Source organism: Microcaecilia unicolor, chromosome 10, assembly GCF_901765095.1.
Source record: "Microcaecilia unicolor chromosome 10, aMicUni1.1, whole genome shotgun sequence".
Lineage (NCBI taxonomy): Eukaryota > Metazoa > Chordata > Amphibia > Gymnophiona > Siphonopidae > Microcaecilia > Microcaecilia unicolor.
Window position 1 is genome coordinate 176884616 of NC_044040.1, and position 21718 is coordinate 176906333.

General features: G+C 38.9%; 1 protein-coding gene across 2 annotated transcripts in view; it reads right to left on the reverse strand.

Annotated features, from left to right (window-relative positions):
- Window positions 1–3517: 3517 nt before the first annotated feature.
- Window positions 3518–21718, reverse strand: part of PLOD2 (procollagen-lysine,2-oxoglutarate 5-dioxygenase 2) — a 147313-nt gene continuing 129112 nt past the window's right edge. Inside the window, exons 14-20 of one of the 2 annotated variants that reach the window (XM_030216188.1) lie at window positions 21369–21431; window positions 17668–17781; window positions 16599–16664; window positions 13317–13421; window positions 10659–10805; window positions 7727–7852; window positions 3518–4829 (exon numbers count right to left, since the gene is read on the reverse strand). In XM_030216188.1, coding sequence (XP_030072048.1) covers window positions 4674–4829; window positions 7727–7852; window positions 10659–10805; window positions 13317–13421; window positions 16599–16664; window positions 17668–17781; window positions 21369–21431 — 777 coding nt within the window. In that variant the 3' untranslated portion in view covers window positions 3518–4673. The remainder of the gene's footprint in view (window positions 4830–7726; window positions 7853–10658; window positions 10806–13316; window positions 13422–16598; window positions 16665–17667; window positions 17782–21368; window positions 21432–21718) is intronic. The other variant, XM_030216189.1, reaches the window with a different exon arrangement.

Genomic DNA, 21718 nt, shown 5'->3' on the forward strand with positions numbered 1-21718 from the left:
CCCACCGAGAATTTTCAATCACCAAGGTCTGATGGCTATTTGTGCGAGTTTTATAAGATGCTATTGGTTCAACTTTGTGGTGGCCGGGGGGCAGAGCTTCCTCGATATGTGAATGAGAACCCACTCACTTTGCTGTTGAAGCCTGGGAAACCAGGTGATTCCCCTGCCTCCTACCATCCAATTTCTTTTATTAATGTGGGCATTAAGCTTTTTTCTGGGTTCTGGTAGACAGGCTTTCTCTCCACCTGCTTTCTATGGTTCATGAAGATCAGACTGGGTTTGACTGTGGCCGGCAGTTGGTTTTAAAGTCCATAAAGCTATTTTGGTGCTGGCCTATAGTCAGTGGCATTGTATACCCCTGCTGTTGGCCAGTCTTGATGCAGCTAAAGCCTTTGACCAAGTTAGTTGGACCTTTATGTTCAATGTTCTGTCACATGGGGGAATTAGGGGATGGTATTTTTATGCTGTTCACGCCTTATATACTTGACCAAGAACGTCACTGCTAATTAAAAGGATATGCACTGAGTCCTTGTCAATAGAGCAGGGTACTCATCAGGGTTGTCCCCTATCTCCCTTCTTGTTCATCTTAACTTTAAAACCCCTGTTGTGTCCGTAGTGATGGAAAGAGGTAGTGCAGAGTCCTGTTATCAGACCTTTGAGCCTTAAAACCTTAGCATTTGCTGATGATCTTCTCTTTCTCTTGACCAATCCTCACAGTTCTCTACCGGCCATAATAGAACTTATAGAGGAGTTTGGGCTCCTATTGGGTTTTACTTTAAATCTGAATAAGTTTTTGGCTTTACTCTCCATCCCTGTCATTCGGGATCAGAGGGAAGGCCCCTTTCCTCTTCAGTGGGTGGATGGTACCCTTAAGTATCAGGAGATCCTTTTACCTAGGAACTTATCTCATTTATACTCTGTGAATGTATAGCCTTTGTTGCGCTTTACTGAGGTTCACCTTCATTCTTGGCAAGACTATCCTTTATTCCTATTGGGGCATATTCATTTATATAACATGTTGATTGTTCCTAAGTGGTTAAATGCCTCATAACCAGCTATGTGGCAATATTCAGTGGGAGGTAGCCGGCTATCTCCAGTTGAATATTGCTGGTTAGCGGATAGCTGGTTATATCGGGTGATATAACCGGCTATTCACTGATTTTCAACCCCCAATCTAGCAGCTATATTTGGTCATGTGAATACATGTAATATCTTTGGCCAGTGTGAACATAGTGGGCTAAGTCTGGATATTGACTTAGCTAGCTATGTTCAAACCTGCAAAAAATAAACCAGATATTCAATGACGGTCACTGGAAACAGCCCAGCAATGAATATACGGGTTTAGCACTGACCACGGGCATTAACTGGGCTACGTCCTGTGATCTGAATATCAGCCCCCAAAGGTATGTATTAATTTAAATGCCAGAGCCACCATTTAAATTAATATAGTGGCTATGGCTGCTGAAGGTTTGCTCATTTTTTTCTATTGTGGACATTTCATAATCTGTCTCCAATGCCAACTTCTGGTGCTGGGTGATTACATAACATTGTTTCATGATATTGAGATTGAGAGATATATGTTAAGGCTGTAGTGCTGAGTATAAGCATGTACTTCTACTGACACTTTCTCTGGGACAGACTGCCAAAAGCATAGGGGCCTAACATGCATGGTAAAGGCCCTTTGTAAATACTAGACTATCACATACTGTACAATAATTTCTTGGCATACATATCAAAGCAGTGCTAAGAGATGATTATGGGAATGCAGTAAAGTAGGGTCTGCATGCATGTAAACATATAATTTCTCTCTTTATATTATTTACTGTGGGCTTAACACCAAACTTTTAATGCTTGCTTTGGGTTTTTAATGTTTTCTGTCCATACTACCTCTTGAAATCCCCCGTGTTAACCAGTGATAGAGACAGTTAGCAGGGGGACTTTATCCCCCCAAATAGATTGGAACATTATCTGCAACAACACCAGACTGAACATCCAAATTCATTCCAAAATTTTCATCAAGTCCCCCTCCAAATCATCAATCCCCACATTTTATGAATCTCCCACCTAAAGCTCCTGGATGCCCTGTGAAGGAAATCCCCTATGGCTAGAGTCTCTTGCAACCCCAGCTGTCAAAAGGTGAATCCCTTAGCATTCCAGAGAAGAGAATCTCCTAGCTTCACCAGCTGGACATGAACGCTACAAATGAATCTGCTAGGGGTGATATGTGCCTGTAGGAGCTATGTCTATGTTTTCACTGATGACAAGGGTCCTTCCAAATAGCAATGCTTCATTCTAGAAGGGTAGGGAGGGTTGTGTATTTTGGATACTTGATGGGGGTGGGGGTTGGTATTATGAAGGAAAATTTATGATGTGCTAGGGAGGCTGTGATGTGATGGTATCACAGGGTTGATCAAAGCACCACGGGTGTGGTTTAGAAGTAGATGGGGGTCATGATGGTGCGGAAGATAGAGGGCAGGTGCACAGAGCAGCTAAATTTGATGTGCTGGTTGGGAGATGAAATTCCTCTTAACTATCCCTTTCATTTTGTTTGTTTGTTTGTTACATTTGTACCCCACATTTTCCTACCTATTTGCAGGCTCAATGTGGCTTACATAGTACCGTAAAGGTGTTTGCCAGTCGGTTGATAACAAATACAAGGTTATATTGTGGTTGAATGAGGTAGTAACTTTTCAACATCTTGTGTGGATGTTACCCTCTTTTGTGCTTATGTTCACATTAGTGCTGAAGACCTCCTATTGAGAGTATGTTCAATGTGCAATCTGTGAAATTTAATTTTATATACCAACAACAGGAACAATCACATATGAGTTAGAAACATAACATACAAGACATTGTTTTTAAGCTACCTTTTATTTTTTAATTTATTTTTTCACAATTTCTTGACACACTGCAGATCAGCACTTTAGGTCTCAATATTCTGCTTTGCTAACATCAGAAACCTTTTAACATCAGATTCCCAAAACAGATGATGAAGGGGACTGATTCCCTAAAGTCTTTTCCCCATGGGCAAAGAATCAGATAAAGCTCTGTTAAGGTAGGTCCTAGGACAGAACACCCTGTTGTAAGAGGGGACTCGACAAATTTATAGTAGGTTATTGACACAAAATTCAAGTAATTTTAAACAAGTGTAAAACTGTCTTTAAAAATATCTTCACCTATAACTTCACCTGTATCCTTCAAAGATGAATCTTAATTTCCAGTATTTATTTGGTGGATCTGCACAGTACATGCAGAAAAATATTTCATCCAATTTAAGGACACTTGTTTGCCTATTTATAAACTGCATTAATGCACATCAAACAGATAGGGCCCCTTTTACAAAGCAGTGATAAGCCCAATGCGGGCTTACCACTCGCTAAACAGGAAGTACCGCCGGGCTACCACAGCAGCCTAGCAGTACTTCCCACCCCCAGCACGCCATCATATCTGGTGCTACAAATATATATTTATTTTTGTAGTGCCGGGGTGTACCTGGCAGTAATCGAGCAGTGCCACATGCTGCCAGGTTAGCACCGGAGCCCTTACCGCCACCTCAATGGGCGATGGTAAGGGCTCCCCCCTGAAATGGCCAAGTGGCACGTGCTTTTCTTGCCGTACGCCATTTCCTGCAGAAAAGAAAGACTATCCTTTTACCAGCTGCTATAAAAGGGGGCCTCGGCGCTTGTCAAAAACATGCGCTGACACCAGTGCAGGCCTCCTTTTGTCACAGATTGGTAAAAGGGGCTCCTATTTTGGTATCTAATGTGCATTGAAATGAGTTAATATGAGTTAATGGGGTAATGAAAGCACTGGCATTATTACTGCTTATGCAAAAAAAAAAAAAAAACAACCCTAACTACAAAAAATGTTTTAATGATCTCTATCAAAACAGCTCATTAATATTAAAATAGCTTACCACAAATCATGAGAATCATGTGATTTATGGTAAGCAATGATGTTATTGTTTTTTGCCAAGCCCTCTCCCCCCACTCTTCATGAAAGGTTATCAATGATTTGAAATAAACCCCTCCCCCCTCTTGGCATGAGTATGCTCCCAGTCTAACTGGAAACTGAACATAGACATTTGTAAAAATAAAGGCACTGATTGTTTTTTTTTTTAATAAAGTTATCAGTCTCTGTTTCAACACAAAGTCTTGTACATTTACTCTTATCTTCCAAGTACTATAAGAACATGAGAACGTATACATTTGGTGTGTGACATTTGTATGTAAAAGATTTTTTTTCTTATGTATACTTATTCTCTTCTGTTATAAACCCCCAAATGGTAGAAAAACTCTTTGAATAAAGGTTTTTAACAAGTGAAAAAGATTTTGCTGAATTGATACAGTGTACGCTATTTCCAGTCATATCAGAAAAGTGCACTGAAAAAATCCTTTCCATTCCTTTGTGAGCTAGTACCATGGGAGCTTGACGTATTTTCATTTTGTGACTTGTCAGATGCAGTTTAGAGAAGATGTACACCAACATGTATTTAGCTGAATGTAAAGTTTTTGCCTACTCAAAGTATCCTGTTCATGCCTGAGCACCATTTTAAGAAGAAAACAATAACACAGCATAGCACCATATTCTGGAAGGGCATCTATAAATAAATGTTTCTTCTTATTTAAAAACAAACTATTCTTTGTATTTGAAAATGCGATGAGACGTGGAGTTTATGGATCAATGAAAGACACTGCAATGTATCTTGTTCCATTTGTGACAGGTAGTCCTTCATGGAAGTGGGTGAGTCTTCCAGGGTGCATGAAGCTCCAGCCTTTCCTAGGTGATTCGATGGAACAGTTGTACCGGTGAAATTTACAGCCACCACCCTGTATTAAAACCAAAAGAAAGCGTTTCACCACATCTGATCTCTGCATCTTAAAACAAAACCTCACTTTCAACAAAGCAGACCAGTTATTTTCTTGCATAGCTAGAAAACTGAATATGGGAAGATTATGCAGCTGGTTCCCGTATGCACTGGATTATTTACAACTGGGCAGACATCAAAATATCTTCTTTGGTACATAGTCTGTAAGCAGTTTGTATTCACAGTTCACACCACATCTGAATGGGCACTTTCCCTTTGAAAAGTGTCATAGGTACTTCTGCATCTGATTTTCTGCAGGAAAGTTTGCTATGGAAAACATGTATGAGTACTTTGTTATTTGTATACATTTCACCCTTTTCAATAGAATTTCAAGGTGAGTTACATTCTGATCCATTTTCCCTATTCGCAAAATGCTCACAACCTAAGGACCTCTTTTATCAAGCTGCGTTAGCAGTTCCCGCGTAGCAATGTCGACGAAGCCCAATTAATTAAAAAATATAATTTGCATGTACTGATGTCAAAATTCATCAGTATGGCTAAAGTTATCCATATAACTTTAAAGAGATACAGTGGCACTTATTTGCTTAAAACTGCTGCTGAATACAACCAGTTAAAGTTAACCAGATAACTTTAGGCCTGCTATCTTGTACAGCCTCAATTGCTTGCTCAAGTTTAACCAGAAAACTGTGTTGGCTAAATTTTAACCATGCATCTGGAATGTTTTAAGTGCTACAACCTCTTCATCAAATAAATGTTGTGTGGTGAGTTAGCTGGACAAAATTTATCTGTCTCACAGGGGACAAATGGAGGTTTCTGAAATGAAAAGATCTGTCACCTGGTTATATCTTTTGACTATCCCCCCCTCCCAATTTTATGATCCTGTCCAAAACAGCCACACTGAATGCCTCACCCAAATGTGGCTAAATGTATGCATGGAGTGCCCATGTAATTTCAGGAAGACAGAGGAGTCCAATTTTCTAGAGTAAACTGGTGTTTGCCCATAGATATTGCTTTCAAAATTTCCCTCCCCGATTGTAAATTAACATACTTTTCTTTCAAATTGATCATAATTTGCATTTAGAGGTAGCAGAAACACACATGTGGCACTATTTATTTGAAAATCACAACACCACTTCATACCAGCTGTGTATTTCTAGTGCGAGACACTCCCACTCTTATGTAATCAGTTTCATCTAATGACTGGAGAAAAAAAGCTTCAGTTCATCCATTTTGATACAGAAAGTGAAAGTGCCTTGGTGCTTTGTAGCTTTTACTACATGAGACGTGGGGTAAGGAATAATATATTGTAGAGGAATATATTCGAGTTATTCCCCAAGTTTTCCACGTCATCACTGTGACCCCTGACGCAGGTGCTAGTCACCGAAACACGGCCCGTGTCGGGTCTTTTTGTCAAGGCTCATTCATTAAAGAACTGTGTTCCATTTTTAAAGGCCCGTGGTGCTGTTTTTTTTTTTTTTTGTTTGTTTGGACTTTAGTTTGTACTTTGTTCCCTCTCTTTTGTTATATCCAAGAACATTTTTCATACCACCTGAGGTGCTTACAGGCCCATGAATATTTTTTTAACTATATACATTATTTATAGTTTCTTCAAGAAACAAAGAAAAAATAATCATTCCATCTCAATGGAAAACATCAAAAGCAAACATAATTACTGCTCAAGCCCCCATTTCTGGGAGTCCAGATGAAATCAAACAATAATAAGGAAACAAAGAAACCATAGGTCCATGAATGCTTTGTAACTAATGGCCTACAAACCAATTTTCAAAGGGAAAGTCAACAAAGTATAGAGGGAATTCTTTTTCCAAGTAATCTGCACATACAAAGCACAAGGGGTAAAGCAGACAAAGATTTCCAATTACTGCCCAATTTAAAGAAAGGACTTGCTGCGGTAAAAAATGGCCCAACTTACGTCAATTTCACGTGCCAAAACTAGCGCAGGCCACTTTTACCATGGCTTAGTAAAAGGGCCCCTAAAAGCCTAAATGTGGCTTCCATAACCTCCCTCTCACATGTTTTTTTTAATACCACTGGTACCCACATGTAGGAAGACAGCTGACTTCTCCCCAGCACTGTCTAAAATCTTATCTTGGTGGTGCAGGTGCTCTGCTATCCTTCAACCAAGTAGACAAGTTACCAAGTGATCCTCACAGCCACCAGTTATCTAGCTATCTACATGTCTAATTTTTTATGTATTTATTTTGGTGCATTTTTACCCCACATTTTCACACAAGATCAGGCGCAATGTGGCTTACATTAAATCAAGAGGATACAATACAATACATAGATGGCACAGATACAGAATGAGAACATGGGTTAGCATGGGGTGGATTTCAGGGGCGAAGCAACCGGTGAATAACCTGTACATTCCTGCAGTTGGGATAATGTAGATTGAGGTAGGTCCTTGCAGTTAGATAGGCATTTCTAATGAATGAATTGCCAACTGCAATAGTCATCTTAACTTCTTTCCTGGGCACATACCCATGGAAAACATTCTCTGTTGAAGGATTTACAAAAATAAAACTTTTGTACATTTTATGCAATGAGGCCCTATGCTAAAAAAAGCACAAGTTGTGGTAAAGTAGTCCATCTTAATGGTAGCCCATTTTGATAACTTCCCCCCTAAATGAAAACATGGCAGTTTCCGTATCAGCAAAAAAACATAAATGTGATTATAAAAATTAGAGTGAAAATTACAGCAAATTAGACTTTGGCACTTAAGGAGTATTTTTAGGATTTTTGCTGAAGGAAAAGGCAGCTGCAGCTTTTAACTTCCACATGATGTCTTCACTATAATAAGCAGGAAGTTTAAACTGAACATTTTAATTTTTTCTATAGCTTTCCTTTCATAACAAGAGAGAGTTTGATAGCCAAACTTACCTGAAAATCCACATTTTTATTGTTGAGTGCTATATTGATAGTAAATGTTGAGGCATCATGATGAGGTCTAAGATAAAACTGCCTATCAGGATGGTACTTTACAACAAAATTCAGCAAAGCACGACCCTAAAGAAGTTCAGCACAATATAAATCAGACGAGTTAATGCACAGTCATTAAAAAATATCAGAACACAGAAAGAAGTTTCGGCTTCTTAAAAACAAACAATAAATTATTTCTCTTTAATAGTTACTTTTTTTCACACCCTTCACCTGATCTTTTGTTTCTTTTATTATTTTTTTACTTAAGCCAAACACCTTGCAAACTTCAGCCCCCCAATTCTATAAAAGTCGCCAAAAACTGAATGCACAAATTTGGGCATCTGCCCAATTTGCACGTGTAATTTAATTGAATATTGAATAATGAGTCAATTAGTGCCAATAACTGACTTTTTAAGAAGCAATTATTGGCGCCAATTGGAATCGATTAAGGTGTATGTGCCTAAAGTTTACACATTCTCTAAAAAGAGGGCGCAGAAATAGAAGGGTCATGGGTGGTTTGTGCTGAATTGTGGGCATACTTTTGGGTTACATACATGATTATAGAATAAAGGGCTTCTGCACGTAAATTTAGACAGGGGCATTTGCACCGCATTTTCATTGGTGAAAATGGACATGCCTAAATTTACATGCAGCCCTGGGACTCAAGCGCTATTCTACAAACCACACCTAGGCTTATACAATAGCGCTTAAGTGGGTTTTTTCAGTGATGATACTTTAAGTGTGATTTATAAAATTCTTCACCCCTATGTGTGTACAACACATTCCCAGCACACTGCCACCTACTGTCTCGCAATTTTAGTACTTTACATTTACATTTCACTATTGCCCATCATCTTCTCATCGTAGCACTTTATATCTCTACTATCATATCATTGGTAATACCTAATGGGTAAACATTTCAACTCAGCAGTGGTTTTTTTAAACACTGGCTGTAGCATTTAAATCATTCATATATTCAGCAGCACTATACATATAATCAGTGATGCTGAATTCACCTGTGACTGCAGAGCTACACTTTTAACAATGATACTTGAACGTTAGCGATATAGCTAAGCGGTTAAATTTATGACAGCATTTTTTGATGACATAAATTAAACTACTTAGCTATACACATACCACAGGATTCTACACATGGTACCCAAAAGTTGGGAGCCAATATCTGGATACTGATCTAAGATGTGCGCCCAACTAAATTGGCTCATTAGCCAATTAGTACCAATAATTGACTGCTAATTGGCACTAATTGGTACCAATCTGAATTTGTACACACAGCTTGCTATACACCCAAATTCCATAGCATGCAACCCAAAAGGAGGCGTGGCCATGGGTGGTGCATAGGCAGGTCAAGGACGTTTCTAAAATTTGCACGCAGTTTAATCAAATACTGGGGATGGGTGCCCAAATTGGGCACCGGGAATTAGACGTGGTTTCAGCAGGCACAAGTCCTGGCGACTGATCGGCACTCAGTGCTATTCAATAATGGGACCTCATCTTTGCCCATTATAGAATAGCATTGGGTGCCAATTTTATCAGCGCCATTTTTGATTGAATGTTGTCAGGTATCCATGCAGTTGGGCAGAATGTCCATGCTCCATCAGGGCACTATCTCCCCGGATTCTATATAGCATGCCCAGAGATCTGTGCAGAAATCCAAGTGTATTGTATTAACAACGTGGGCAACTTAATTGGCTTAATATGCTAATCAGAGCTGATAATAGTGGTTAAGCAATAATGAGCACTAATTGACATTAGAATTTATGTGCACAACTCGATAAGTGTATTCTGTAATGCACTGCGCCTAACTTCTTTTTTTTTCTTATGTTTTTATTAAAATTTTTTGTTATACAGATAATACAAAAGTAAACACAAAAGCAAACAGAAACCCCCCAAAAATAAACACACACACACACAAAAAAAGATCAGCATAACATAATCAGAGTTCTAATGCACACAGGCAAAAAGGGGCATGGTTATGGGTGGAGAAATGGGCATTTCGTGGGCTTTCTGAAATTTACGCATCTAATTATAATACTAGCATCAGTCAACACCAGCGTGCCTAAATGTAGATGCAAAACATTTACACCAGGTCTATGGCTGGCATACATGCTAGCATCTAAATGCAGTTGTTTCAATGGGTAGCAGTAAAGTCTGAGACCCAAAATGGATGCGCACCAATTATTATTTTGTTGCACGACCATTTTCGGCAAAAAAAAGGCCTTTTTTGCAGGCGTACTGAAAAATGGGCCTGTGCATGTCCAATACACACGCCTATAACAGCGCAGGCCATTTTTCAGCGCACCTTAGTAAAAGGACTACAAAGTTTTTTCCCAACCCCACAAACTGAAAATCCATCCACACCCTGTCCCTGCATGCTTTGACCCCATTCCCACCGTCTCCATGGTAACTGCATTAAACCATTAACGTTACTATGGATTTACCGCAGTTTACCGCGCGGCCTCATCCCTGTGTCATTTTCTACTTACAAAATGGTTTTTACCACTAGATGATTTTTTTTGCTATTAAAGAAAAAAAAAGTGAAAGGAAGGAAGTAGAAGGCACAATTTTAGTCCTACAATTTTCCAAATGGTTTAATTCCAGGCCATAATGTGATGGCTTTCCAGGCACAGCACAAAATGATGGCACAGTACACTCATGTGCTTCCCATTATATTTAACTTTAAAGTTTGGAGAGAGGAGTGAGTTGGAATCGTGTCTCCTTAAAGACTCACTTTTTCCTCCCTTCAGGCCAGTAGTACTGAAGCATTCTCTCCAATTTTATATTTCAAACCTTTGTGTCTGTGAGAAAAATATTTCGTACACTTGGTTCTTTGAAAGATACGGTAAAAGAAAAGGCACTTTAGCTGAAGGTCTACCTTTGTATAATAGCCAGCAAAGACTTTTAGTGTTACAGGTGCAATGAACTCTCGAATGAAATGGAGCCATTCAGACTCCAGCCCAATCTGGTTCATGTGAATATCATCAGTTGGAACGCTTTCATAACCACCAGAGATACGGACATCCTAATAAGTTCAAAAAAAAAGAAAGAAAAATTAATGTTGTCGGTGTATTACCAGATAAACAGAGATTTTTCAATTAAGAATTTAGGGGCCCTTTTACTAAAGGGTTGTCACACGGCAACCCGGAACTACCGCCATACCAACATGGCCTCCAGCAGTAGCTCTGCCTCAAGCGTACACCATTTCCAGTGCAATGAAAAATATTTTTGTAATTTTTACCACAGTGCTAACCCGGCGGGAGCCCCTACTGTCATCTCTTACCACATGGCCATTTTTTTAGGGGTGTTTTACCCGCTGCAGCAAAAAGGGCCCTAGTGCATGAGAAAATGGCCCCTGCTGCTACCACAGAGTCCTTTTTATCTCTGCTTGGTAAAAGGACCCCTTAATGTAATCTTTTTATTACATAAATGTGAGTATGTTCTGTCATTACTGTGTATCTATTTTCTTTTACTTTCATGAACACACTGTATAGGCACAATTTCCAGGAAAACCAAAAGGCCTACTTATTATGCTGTGTAGTGTGTATAATGCTAGGGATTTGCATTCATTAGCACACATTCGGTTCACCAATGCATGCAAAATCAATTTTCATGCAGTAAACTGTGAATTATTGTGTACGAAGCCAATTTGCACACCTTAAAAGTTCTAATCCATTTTACAATGTTTTATTTTATTAACGTGAAATGTGTGAAGTTGACGAAAAAGATGCCGAAAAACTGGGAGCGAAGCCCAAATAAACTGAAAATGTTTTTCCTGTGCATTCCCATTAACATGGATTTTAAAACAATGTGGAGCCATAACAGTTAACATTAAACCACATATCAAACATTGAACACAAAATTTTATGATAATGCATTAATAAACAGAAATAAATCAAAACAAAAGAAAATAAGATGATACTTTTTTATTGGACTAATGTAATACATTTTTTGATTAGTTTTCAGATGAGAAGGCAATACCTTTTTCAGATCAGAAATGAGTAAAAATATTTGCCATCATGTGCTCATTCCTGATCTGAAGAAAATATTGCCTTTGAAAGCCAATTAAAAAATGTATTACATTTATTTCTATTAATTAAATTTAAAAATAGACTAATATGGCTAGCACATCACTTTATCAATGATAATGCAGGAAAGAGGTGAATAATAGAGGACCTGTTAACTGCAAAACTTGACAATGTGTCCTTTAAAGGTGTAGGGTACATCTGCGCTATCTGGGGTCCTTTTACTAAGGTGCGCTGAAAAATGGGCTGCGTTAGTGTAGGCGAGTATAGATCCATTTTTCAGCGTGCCTGTAAAAAAGGCCTTTTTTAAATTTTTCCCCGAAAACGGACATGTGGCAAAATCAAAATTGGCGCGCGGCCATTTTGGGTCTGAGACCTTACCGCCACCCATTCACTTAGCGGTAAGGTCTCACACACGTTAACTGGGCGGTAATCGACTACACACGTAGAACGACGATTACCGCCCAGTCCGCCACACACCAGAAAATAAACATTATTTGCCAGTGCGTGTAGCAGACGAACATAGAAAATAAAATTACCTCCCGGGCCACGCGGTAACTCCGAATTGATGCGCATTGGACACGAGTAGGCGCCTATGCAGATTAGTAAAATGGCCCCAAAGTATTAACACATTTGGTGGTCTGTCCCATGTGTTAACATCACTGCTGACCTCTCCCAAATGCAACCACTACCCCTAACATTTCCACAGAGGTTCTGCACTTTTTAAACACACATTCATAATTCACATCAATTCTATTCTATTTCGGTACTTTTATACCGCAATTATGCTTCAAAACGGTTTACAAAAGTTGATTATCTCAATCAGATGTAATTACATAATTATATGAATTAAGAGATCCCAATCAAATATAATTCCTACTTATCAACTTGTTAGTCAAAAAAAGTAAACTTACAACATGTACATGTAAGTTTTTAAGATCTTATGAAAAATTCCATAATTAGATATTAATCTTATAAGAACTGGTAAGCTATTTCAAATTTTCAGATCTAGGTATGAAAAAGATCGTTCCCATATAGATTTCAACTTCATCCCTTTTGGAGATGGTATATCTAATGTCAAATTCTTTGAGCTTCTCAAATAATCTCTTAAACCTAAAGATGAAATCAATTGCCAAACCATTAGCAAATTCGTACCATAAGTGCATTTATGAATTTGACACATAATTTAAATTGTATTAGAGATTCTACTGTTAACGAATGCAATGTGTGTGAAGTGCACACCTTATTGCACGTTAGCAAATTTAGACCCAAATTCATTATTTCAAGGAGGAACACTTCTAAAGCAACCCACATTGGTAACCAAACCTGCTGGCTTTGCAACAAATTTCAAAAGGAAGGTATGAGCAGTTTCTTTTTCTGTGAGTGCTTTTTCCACACAAAGTAATGGATTTTGAAAACAGCCTTCCCCATTTTTAGGCAAACCATCTACATATGGATAAGTCATGCTACATGTCAGAACATATTCTGCTTCACAATGTATTTGTACTCACGCGGTGTTTACCTCCTGACCACTGGCCAAAATGCTCCATTTCTTCTACTAACTCATCACATGCTTTATCAGAAAATACCGGAAACCAAAAAACATCTGGACATGGCTATAAAGAAGATTCCTATTGTTAATTCTTATATTATACACGTGCTTTAATTTGAAAGAGTTCATTAGCTGCTATAAAAGACAATTTAGATTTGTCAAGATAAACTCTAAAAATATACAGCTGGTACAGTTGTACACTCATATTTCCTGGAAGATTACAGTGTCTACATCCTGTGATATTTGCAGGTTGGGTAGTCCTATAACTAAAGTAGTGAACTATGGAATTTAGAATTACCAATCCAGATCCTACCTCTAACACTTTTCCACACTGTGACCTTATGCAAAGTCACTTTACCTGTAGGTACCTAATGTTCTTCTTACTTACATAATTTTCTTTTCTAATGTTCAGGTGCAAGAACTAGTCGCATTCTCATTTTTGTCATCAGATGGTTACATAGAGTAAAACTCTGCAAATGATGTTTCACAGATGAACTAAAATGCCAAATTTTACTTCACTTTAGTTACTACCCCTTTAAGTCTCGAAAACTGGCTAGCAGGACATACTACTACAATGATAAGCAGGCAATGTGCCACTATTCAAGAAAAACAGGAACAGATTAATTACAACAGTGTATTTTTTATCTGGCTGTACTACAGTAAATATAAATGACCAACATCTTAGCAGAATCCTAGCCTTGGAAAAACTATTATTTGTCTTTATGCTTAGCCATAAAATAAATTTGAGAATGTGGTATGGGGAGTTTCAGACTATAATATTTTTGATTTTCACAATGAAGGAGCATAATTTATTTACACTCAGCTTGTAATCTTCAGGGTCCTTTTACTGAACTGTAGTAAAAAGGGTCCTGCGCTAGCGGCAAGGGCCATTTATTTTCCGCATGCTGAGGCCCTTTTTACCACAGCAGGTAAAAAAAGCCAAAAAAAGAAATGGCCATGCCATAAGATTGCTCTTACCACATGGCCATGCTGGGGGGGGGGGGGGGGGGGCACTTATGGCCACCCACTGAGGTGGTGGTAAGAGCTCCCACTTTAACCCAGTGGTCACTGGGTAGCACATGGCTTTGCCCAATTACTGCTGGGTAAGCCCCTGTGGAAATATATTTTGACTATTTCTGCTAGCGCCAGAAATGACCGGGGATGGAACTACTGCTGGCACCCACATTGCCAGGTCAGCTTCGGAACCGTAGTAGTGTACCACAGTTTAAGAAATTGTGGAAGATGAAATTGTTTGAACTATTATTAAGGTTTGATTTGTTTTTAGTCTTTGTGATATGAATACTGTGCATATTTCTTGTAAATCACCTAGTTATAGGTAGAATACAAATTTTTAAAATAAATAAATGAGTTCCATAAAGAAGGCCCTATCTATGAAAACGTATGCGTCTTGCTTGGTGCAAATGGCTGTGACTAGAGTTAGGTGCAATTCCTGGGCATAAGTGCTATTCTATAAACTGTGCCTAAGCACTGCTTACAGAATATTGCTTTTTCGGCACTGTTTTTTTTTTTTGGTGCTAACAGATACGGTTCATCATGATACCTGCGTTGAACACTGATTTGTATTGGTTTTTTTTTACCAGTTTGACGACTAGTCTTGGAAATACATGTTGGTTTATTATTTCCTAGACCAATGATACAGGCCGATTGGGCCGAAACATGAATGGTGTCAGGTCGTGTTCCATGTTTTTAGAAGATTTCTGAATAAACTTTGGTTTGGTCATCAACTGTGAGGAAGTTTCGTTGCTCTACTGTTCTATGTTTTGTGCTTTTTTTTCCTCCGTTTTTCCCTTTTGCAATTGTATTTGATTATTTATAGCTGAAGACTTGCTATGGTGCTCTACATTGCATGACATCTGTTTATAATTTTCTAGTGTTAACAGGAGCTCAGCAGAACAGTTTATCCTATAACTTCCATCTGCATTTCTTTGGTGCTGAGCCACAAATAAAAATAAAAGCAATAACGTCTGCAAAATGTGCAGATTACCAAAAAAAACCCCAACAACAAACAAACAAACAAACAAATCCCAAAACAAAAATCTTTAGAATACAACTTTAGGGACCCTTTTACTAAAGTGCACCTAAAAGTGGCCTGTGCTGGTGCAGGCCCGTGTTTTGGATATGCACAGGGGGAGTACATGTGACTGTGTCACAGGTGTGTCACAAAACAATGTGCACATGATGTATAATGAACTTAGGCGCATCAATTTACACCAGCCATTGCCTTGACATAAGTTGGCATGTCTAACATTTGGCATAGTAAAGCCATTTTGTGCTGGTATTTTATAACAGCGTAGATGTAATATAACTGGTGCTAAGTGTGTCCTATTGAGGCACCTATGTCTTGGTGCCAATTTATAGAATTGCCTCAATAGTTCCTGCTGCTTCATTTCACACATATAATCTTTGCTGCATCATTACCACTGTAGACCTGCCAGCCATTACCATTTTACTAACACTGGCAACATCCTATTGCTCTAAGGAAATGATACATGTAAACTTACTTACATTTCTTCCTCCTCTGGTCTAGGAACCTGGTGCATAAAAGAGGCCTGGGTATACATTTTCTCAATGGCAAGGTTTGGCTGATGAAACACTTCCCATGTGTGTAATGTCTCATTGCCTGGTTGCCATGTGAGATTAAATTATAAATCACTGCTACTGTTCTTATAGTACCCTACTTTAAAGCCTTTCTGATTTCTAAATGCTCTCTCACTTGCTTCTTGTAACTGAATATATAGGAAAATACAATTGGGGTCTTTTTACTAAGGTGTGCCGAAAAATGGCCTGCGCTGGTGTAGACATGTGTATTGGACGCTCGCAAGTCCATTTTTCAGTTCACCTGCAAAAAATGCCTTTTATTGGGGCCGAAAATGGACGTGCGGCAAAATGAAAATTGGCGGGCGTCCATTTTGGGCCTGAGACCTTACTGCCACCCACTGACTTAGTGGTGAGGTCTCACGCGCTAACCGGGCGGTAATAGTCAGTGAGCGCACAATGCCAATTACTGCCCAGTTAGCGCTGCGTGCCAGAAAATTTTCAGGCGCGTAGTGGGTGCGCATAGAAAATGAAATTACTACCTGGGCCACGTGGTAGCTGGGTGGTAGTTCAAAATTGACATGTGTAGGACACGCATACGCACCTAAGCGGCTTAGTAAAAGGGTCCCATTGTTTGGGATATTATTAAGCTGACGGTTTAAACAACCAAATATTAGCTCCTTACCTGTTCCACATAGTTTTCTGTGAAGACCCTGGAATAATCTTGATTTATATATTTTTCCTTCCAATCCTGAGCATCACAAATGAACAGTTTGAATTAAACAATTCTGATTTGAGCATGATTTCACATCTTATTCTCATGTTTAGTAACAGCTAGCTAGTTCACTAAGGAGCTGATGTGCTGACCTACATTTTGTCCATCAATGCACATTAATAGTGTTTGCTGTGTTAATAGCTAGTGAACTATTTTTTCTACTTTTTATCTTATCTCAATGGTTTCTAGAAGATATCTTATCAACAGTAAAGTATAATTCATTATAGCACAGTCTGCATCTCTACAAAGGAAATGAGTGTCACAATACAGCAGTCTTTCATTGATTGGGCTTGCAATATATTAGTAAAATGAAACGGTTATTGTCATTATACTTGATTGTACCTCCACTACCCAAACTGCAAAGGACTCAAATACAAAGCAACCTACGCATCCAGCTTCTCTTGTATAAGCACACAACTATGAAACTCACTGCCAAAAGCTGTGAAAACAACCTACGACCATCTAAACTTCAGGAAATCACTAAAAACCAACCTGTTCAAAAAGGCATACCCTACCGACCCAACATAAATGCCTACACTCTGCAACACAGCAAAACCAAAGCTCGTAATGGACACTATATAACCTCTCTTCGATCCCCATTGTGCCTGAACCTTAATCAACCACAACATCACCATGTATTTGTTTCTCTACCGGACTTGGCGAACGCCTTTATGGTACTATGTAAGCCACATTGAGCCTGCAAATAGGTGGGAAAATGTGGGATGCAAATGTAACAAATAAATTGTACCTTACTTATACGTACATTAAAAATCAAATTAAAATTCTCATGGAAAAAAAATGAAATGGCGATTTCTTATTAGCCTGCTCCTCCTGAACTTAATAGTGAGTCAGTTTATTCCCAATGCATACTGAGTAATACCAAAATTATCAGGAGACAAATCCAGTCTTTGAGCTAATCACTTGCGTACCTAGGAACAGATCATCCCTGTAAATCCTAGAAGTTGTTTGATGTACATACCACTGGATTTTCGAAAATCTGCCAGAGGTCATTGTTGAAATGTGAGGTATTATAGTTAGCAGTTGAAAGAAGTCTTCCAAATTCATCTCTGTTTGAAATGTACATGAAAACACCCTATATATCAAGGTGGAGAAAGTCAGACATGTATTTTAAACTCAGGAACAATACACCAAAGAAGAAGAAAATACAAACAAAATCAATATTCTCATCTTTAGCTTAGGCAGCCTAAAAATACATCGTTATTTCAATATAATTTCCTATCCTAGAATAGAAAAGAGAGTGGCAGGAAACCTCAGACTCTGTTTTTTTTGTTTATGAAACAATTTATGAAAATCATTGTTAAAGGAAAAATTATAGGAATGTCAAATATGAAGTATAAATCTTTCCTGCTTTCTTTCTTATTCAGTTTCAGCTGAAAAATGTAAGGTAAAATGTGTTGTCACAAAGGGGGTAATTCTATAAGGAGCCACCAAGTTTTAGATGGCAAGAATGCAAGTAAATGCTGGTGTTCTAGTAATTTATGAATATATACGAGTTTCCAGCTTAGGGGAATTCTGTAAGTACATGCTGAGATTGATGCCACTTATTGGACTAGATTCAGTAAATGGTGCCAAATTTGTGCACTGAAAAAAATGAGCACTGAGCGCTATTCTATAAATGGTGCTCTGAGCTGGGCGCTATTTCTAAAATAACGTGCCATGCTTTTGGTGTGAGGATTTACACAACTGAAACCTAGTGTAACTCCTCATGTGTAAATTAGGCGCCGATACCCCGAATACTATAATACTGTATGCATCTTTAGTGAGCGCCCCTGACCAGCCTATGTTCTTCCCATGGCCACACACCCTTTTCAGGTGCACACTACAAGATTTAGGAATGCATCTTTAGAGAACAGTGCTTAGGAAAATGCACATGTAAATCCAAATCGTTGCCAATTAACGCCAATAATTGAATGCTAGTTCCCAATTTAAATTTAAATGCTTTACTTTTTGTCTATTAGATTGTAAGCTCTTTGAGCAGGGACTGTCTTTCTTCTGTGTTTGTACAGCGCTGCGTACACTTTGTAGCGCTCTAGAAATGTTAAATAGTAGTAGTAGTAGTAGTAATTATTGGTGTTAATTGGCTCGTTAATTAAATTGCCCACACAAACTGTGCACGCACCCAAATTTATGCACCATATAAAGAATCTAGGGGACTTTGTAAGTAGGCATCCACATGGGCAGAGTTCGGGCAGGAGCCATGAACAAACAAAAAACCTTTATGTAGAAAGTCCAAATCAAAAAGGACAATGGACACTCCAACACAGGAACTAGTGCTTAATAGATACTTTATTCAATGCTTGTACAGCAGGACCCGATATGGTCCGTGTTTCAGCATGATAAAACACCTACCTCAGGGGTCACAATGATGTTCAAACAGATGTGAATAGATAAAACTATCCAGGGTACTTTGTTCAAAAAATGTACAGACATCCAGCACAAGCTGAAGGTGTCAGCACGGTATCAGCACAGAGTTTGGGCAGAGCATGCATGGGGCATATAATTATGCTCATAGATCCTAACATTTTATAGATTCTGTGAGGTCTTTTACAATCTAGGCACAAACATTTACACCAGCTCTATGGTGGCATAAGTGTTTAAGCTTTACATATATGGATGTTTTGGGCTACTTACAATAGTATTCCATAAAGAAAAGTGTCTACTTATACTTATAGATTAGGTTTCAATATGCACTTTCCTAATTCCTAAATCTAGGTACACTCTATTAGAATTACCCTTAGTTTGCAGAAGGTGTCAGACTATCTTTGTATCTTTCAAAATGGGATCCAAAACTGAATGGAAATAAATGCAATTTGTTTCATAAACACAAAAACTACAAGGAATTACTGAGCTTCAGAATAAGAGAATAAAAATCCCAATATTTTCTCTACCACTAAATTGAGAATACATCTTCTGAATTTAGTGGTAGAAAATACTGGATTTTTTTTCCTCTTAATTTAATAGTACTTTTTCAGCCATGATACCATAATACTAGAGGGTGGAAAATAATACAGGAAGTCTAAATTTTAGATCTGAAAGACTTTGTCAATGTTGTATTTACAAAGCTGAAAAAGTTTTAAATGGTCAGCGATATGATTAACGTGTTAGAGTGTGGGCTTAGTTTTGGGTTCTTTTAAAAACATTAGGGAAAGTAAGGAGGTTCTGTCCTGACCTGGGGCCCTGTTTACTAAGCTGCGCCGCAGTAGGCACACTAGCGGTATTAGTGCATGCTAATGCTAGAGACACCCATATATTCCTACGGATGTCACTAGCATTAGCGCGCACTAAAAATGATACCTCACCTTAGTAAACAGAGCCCTCAATATTTTTCAGGAATGTTTTTTTCAGAAATAATTTCTTATGCTTAATGCCCAGCAGTCCCAATCAGACTCCACTAAAACCAGATACGATATATGATAAACAGTCTCCTTACATTGACTAATGCAACACAAAATGGCTCTGGCAGGAAAAGAAGCTGTAGCAAGATAAATAAAAGTGCTCTGTTGGCTACTACCGTATTTTTCGGACTATAAGACGCACCAGACCATAAGACGCACCTAGGTTTTAGAGGAGGGAAATAGGAAAATTTTTTTTTTCCTTTTTCCCTCCTCTAAAACCTAGGTGCTCCGGTGCATCTTGTCCAAATCCCTCCCTCCGAGTCCGGGATCGCCCTCCCCCCGGCCCTGTCACCACTTCTCCCTACTCACGTCACGCGATCTTCCCTGGTGGTCTAGTGACGTCGGGGCAGGAAAGAGCCTCCTCTTTCCTGCCCAGCGCGCTGCTCTCCATCCTCCTGTATGCAGCCTGACGGTCTCGGCGAGATTCAAAATGGCCGCCAAGAATTGACGTCTCGATGGCCATTTTGAATCTCGCCGAGACCGTCAGGCTGCATATAGGAGGATGGAGAGCAGCGCGCTGGGCAGGAAAGAGGGGGCTCTTTCCTGCCCCGACGTCACTAGACCACCAGGGAAGATCGCGTGACGTGAGTAGGGAGAAGTGGTGACAGGGTTGGGGGGAGGGCGATCTCGAACTCGGAGGGCGGGCGGGCGGCTAGCCAGCCAGCTAGCCAGCCAAATTTACCTTCGGACTATAAGACGCACCCCCCATTTTCCTCCCAAATTTTGGGGAAAAAAGTGCGTCTTATAGTCCGAAAAATACGGTATGTATAAATAAGTCTTCTCCATGACGTATTTAGTACTTCAAGTTCACATGTGCTCAGTTTACCACCTAAAAAACACTTTTTTTACACACTTAGGATGTTCTTTTACTTATGTGCTGTAAAGTTCTGCAGTTACTGTGTGGTAATTATCAAAATCACTGGAATACTAAGTTGAACAAATTACTGTACGCAGGTTTAACCAACCTTGACTGGTTAACCTCTAAAATTGTGCATCATGCGTATGGTATAAGCTTTAATATATCATTTAGGGGCCCTGTTTACTAATGCACGTTAGCATTTTAACGCGTCTACAATATGTAGGGGCCTATAGGGATATTGTAGGCACGTACATGGTTAACGCGCATTAAAGACGTTAATGCACCTATAGTGCAGCTTAGTAAACAGGGCCCTAAGTAAAGAAATGGTAAACTGATCACTTGGGAGAGAATAAACAACTTAATATTTAATAGTCAAAAAAAAATTTTTTAAAGCAAAAATTAAACCTTTGGGGGTCTGAGCATATGGATTGTTTCCGGAGTAGGGGAGTCTTTTTCTCTTTGTAAAGTCTAAAATGAAGGAGAAGCATCAAATAAGTTTACTTGTACATCCTCCCTCTTTTTTTTTTTTTTTTTTTGAAGCCAGGGAGAAGCAAGACAGACACAGCAGCATAAGCCACATTTCTGAAACAGTCCTAACAGGCAACATGCAACTAGCTCCAGCAAAGCTGAAAAGTAAGTTCAGCCCCCTTATCATCTGTTTCAAGAGAAAATCAAACTTGTATGCACAGTGCTCAACTAATAGCACAGGAGCCTGACAGAAGCAAAGAACAACAGACAGATCAGTCTCCAGGGAG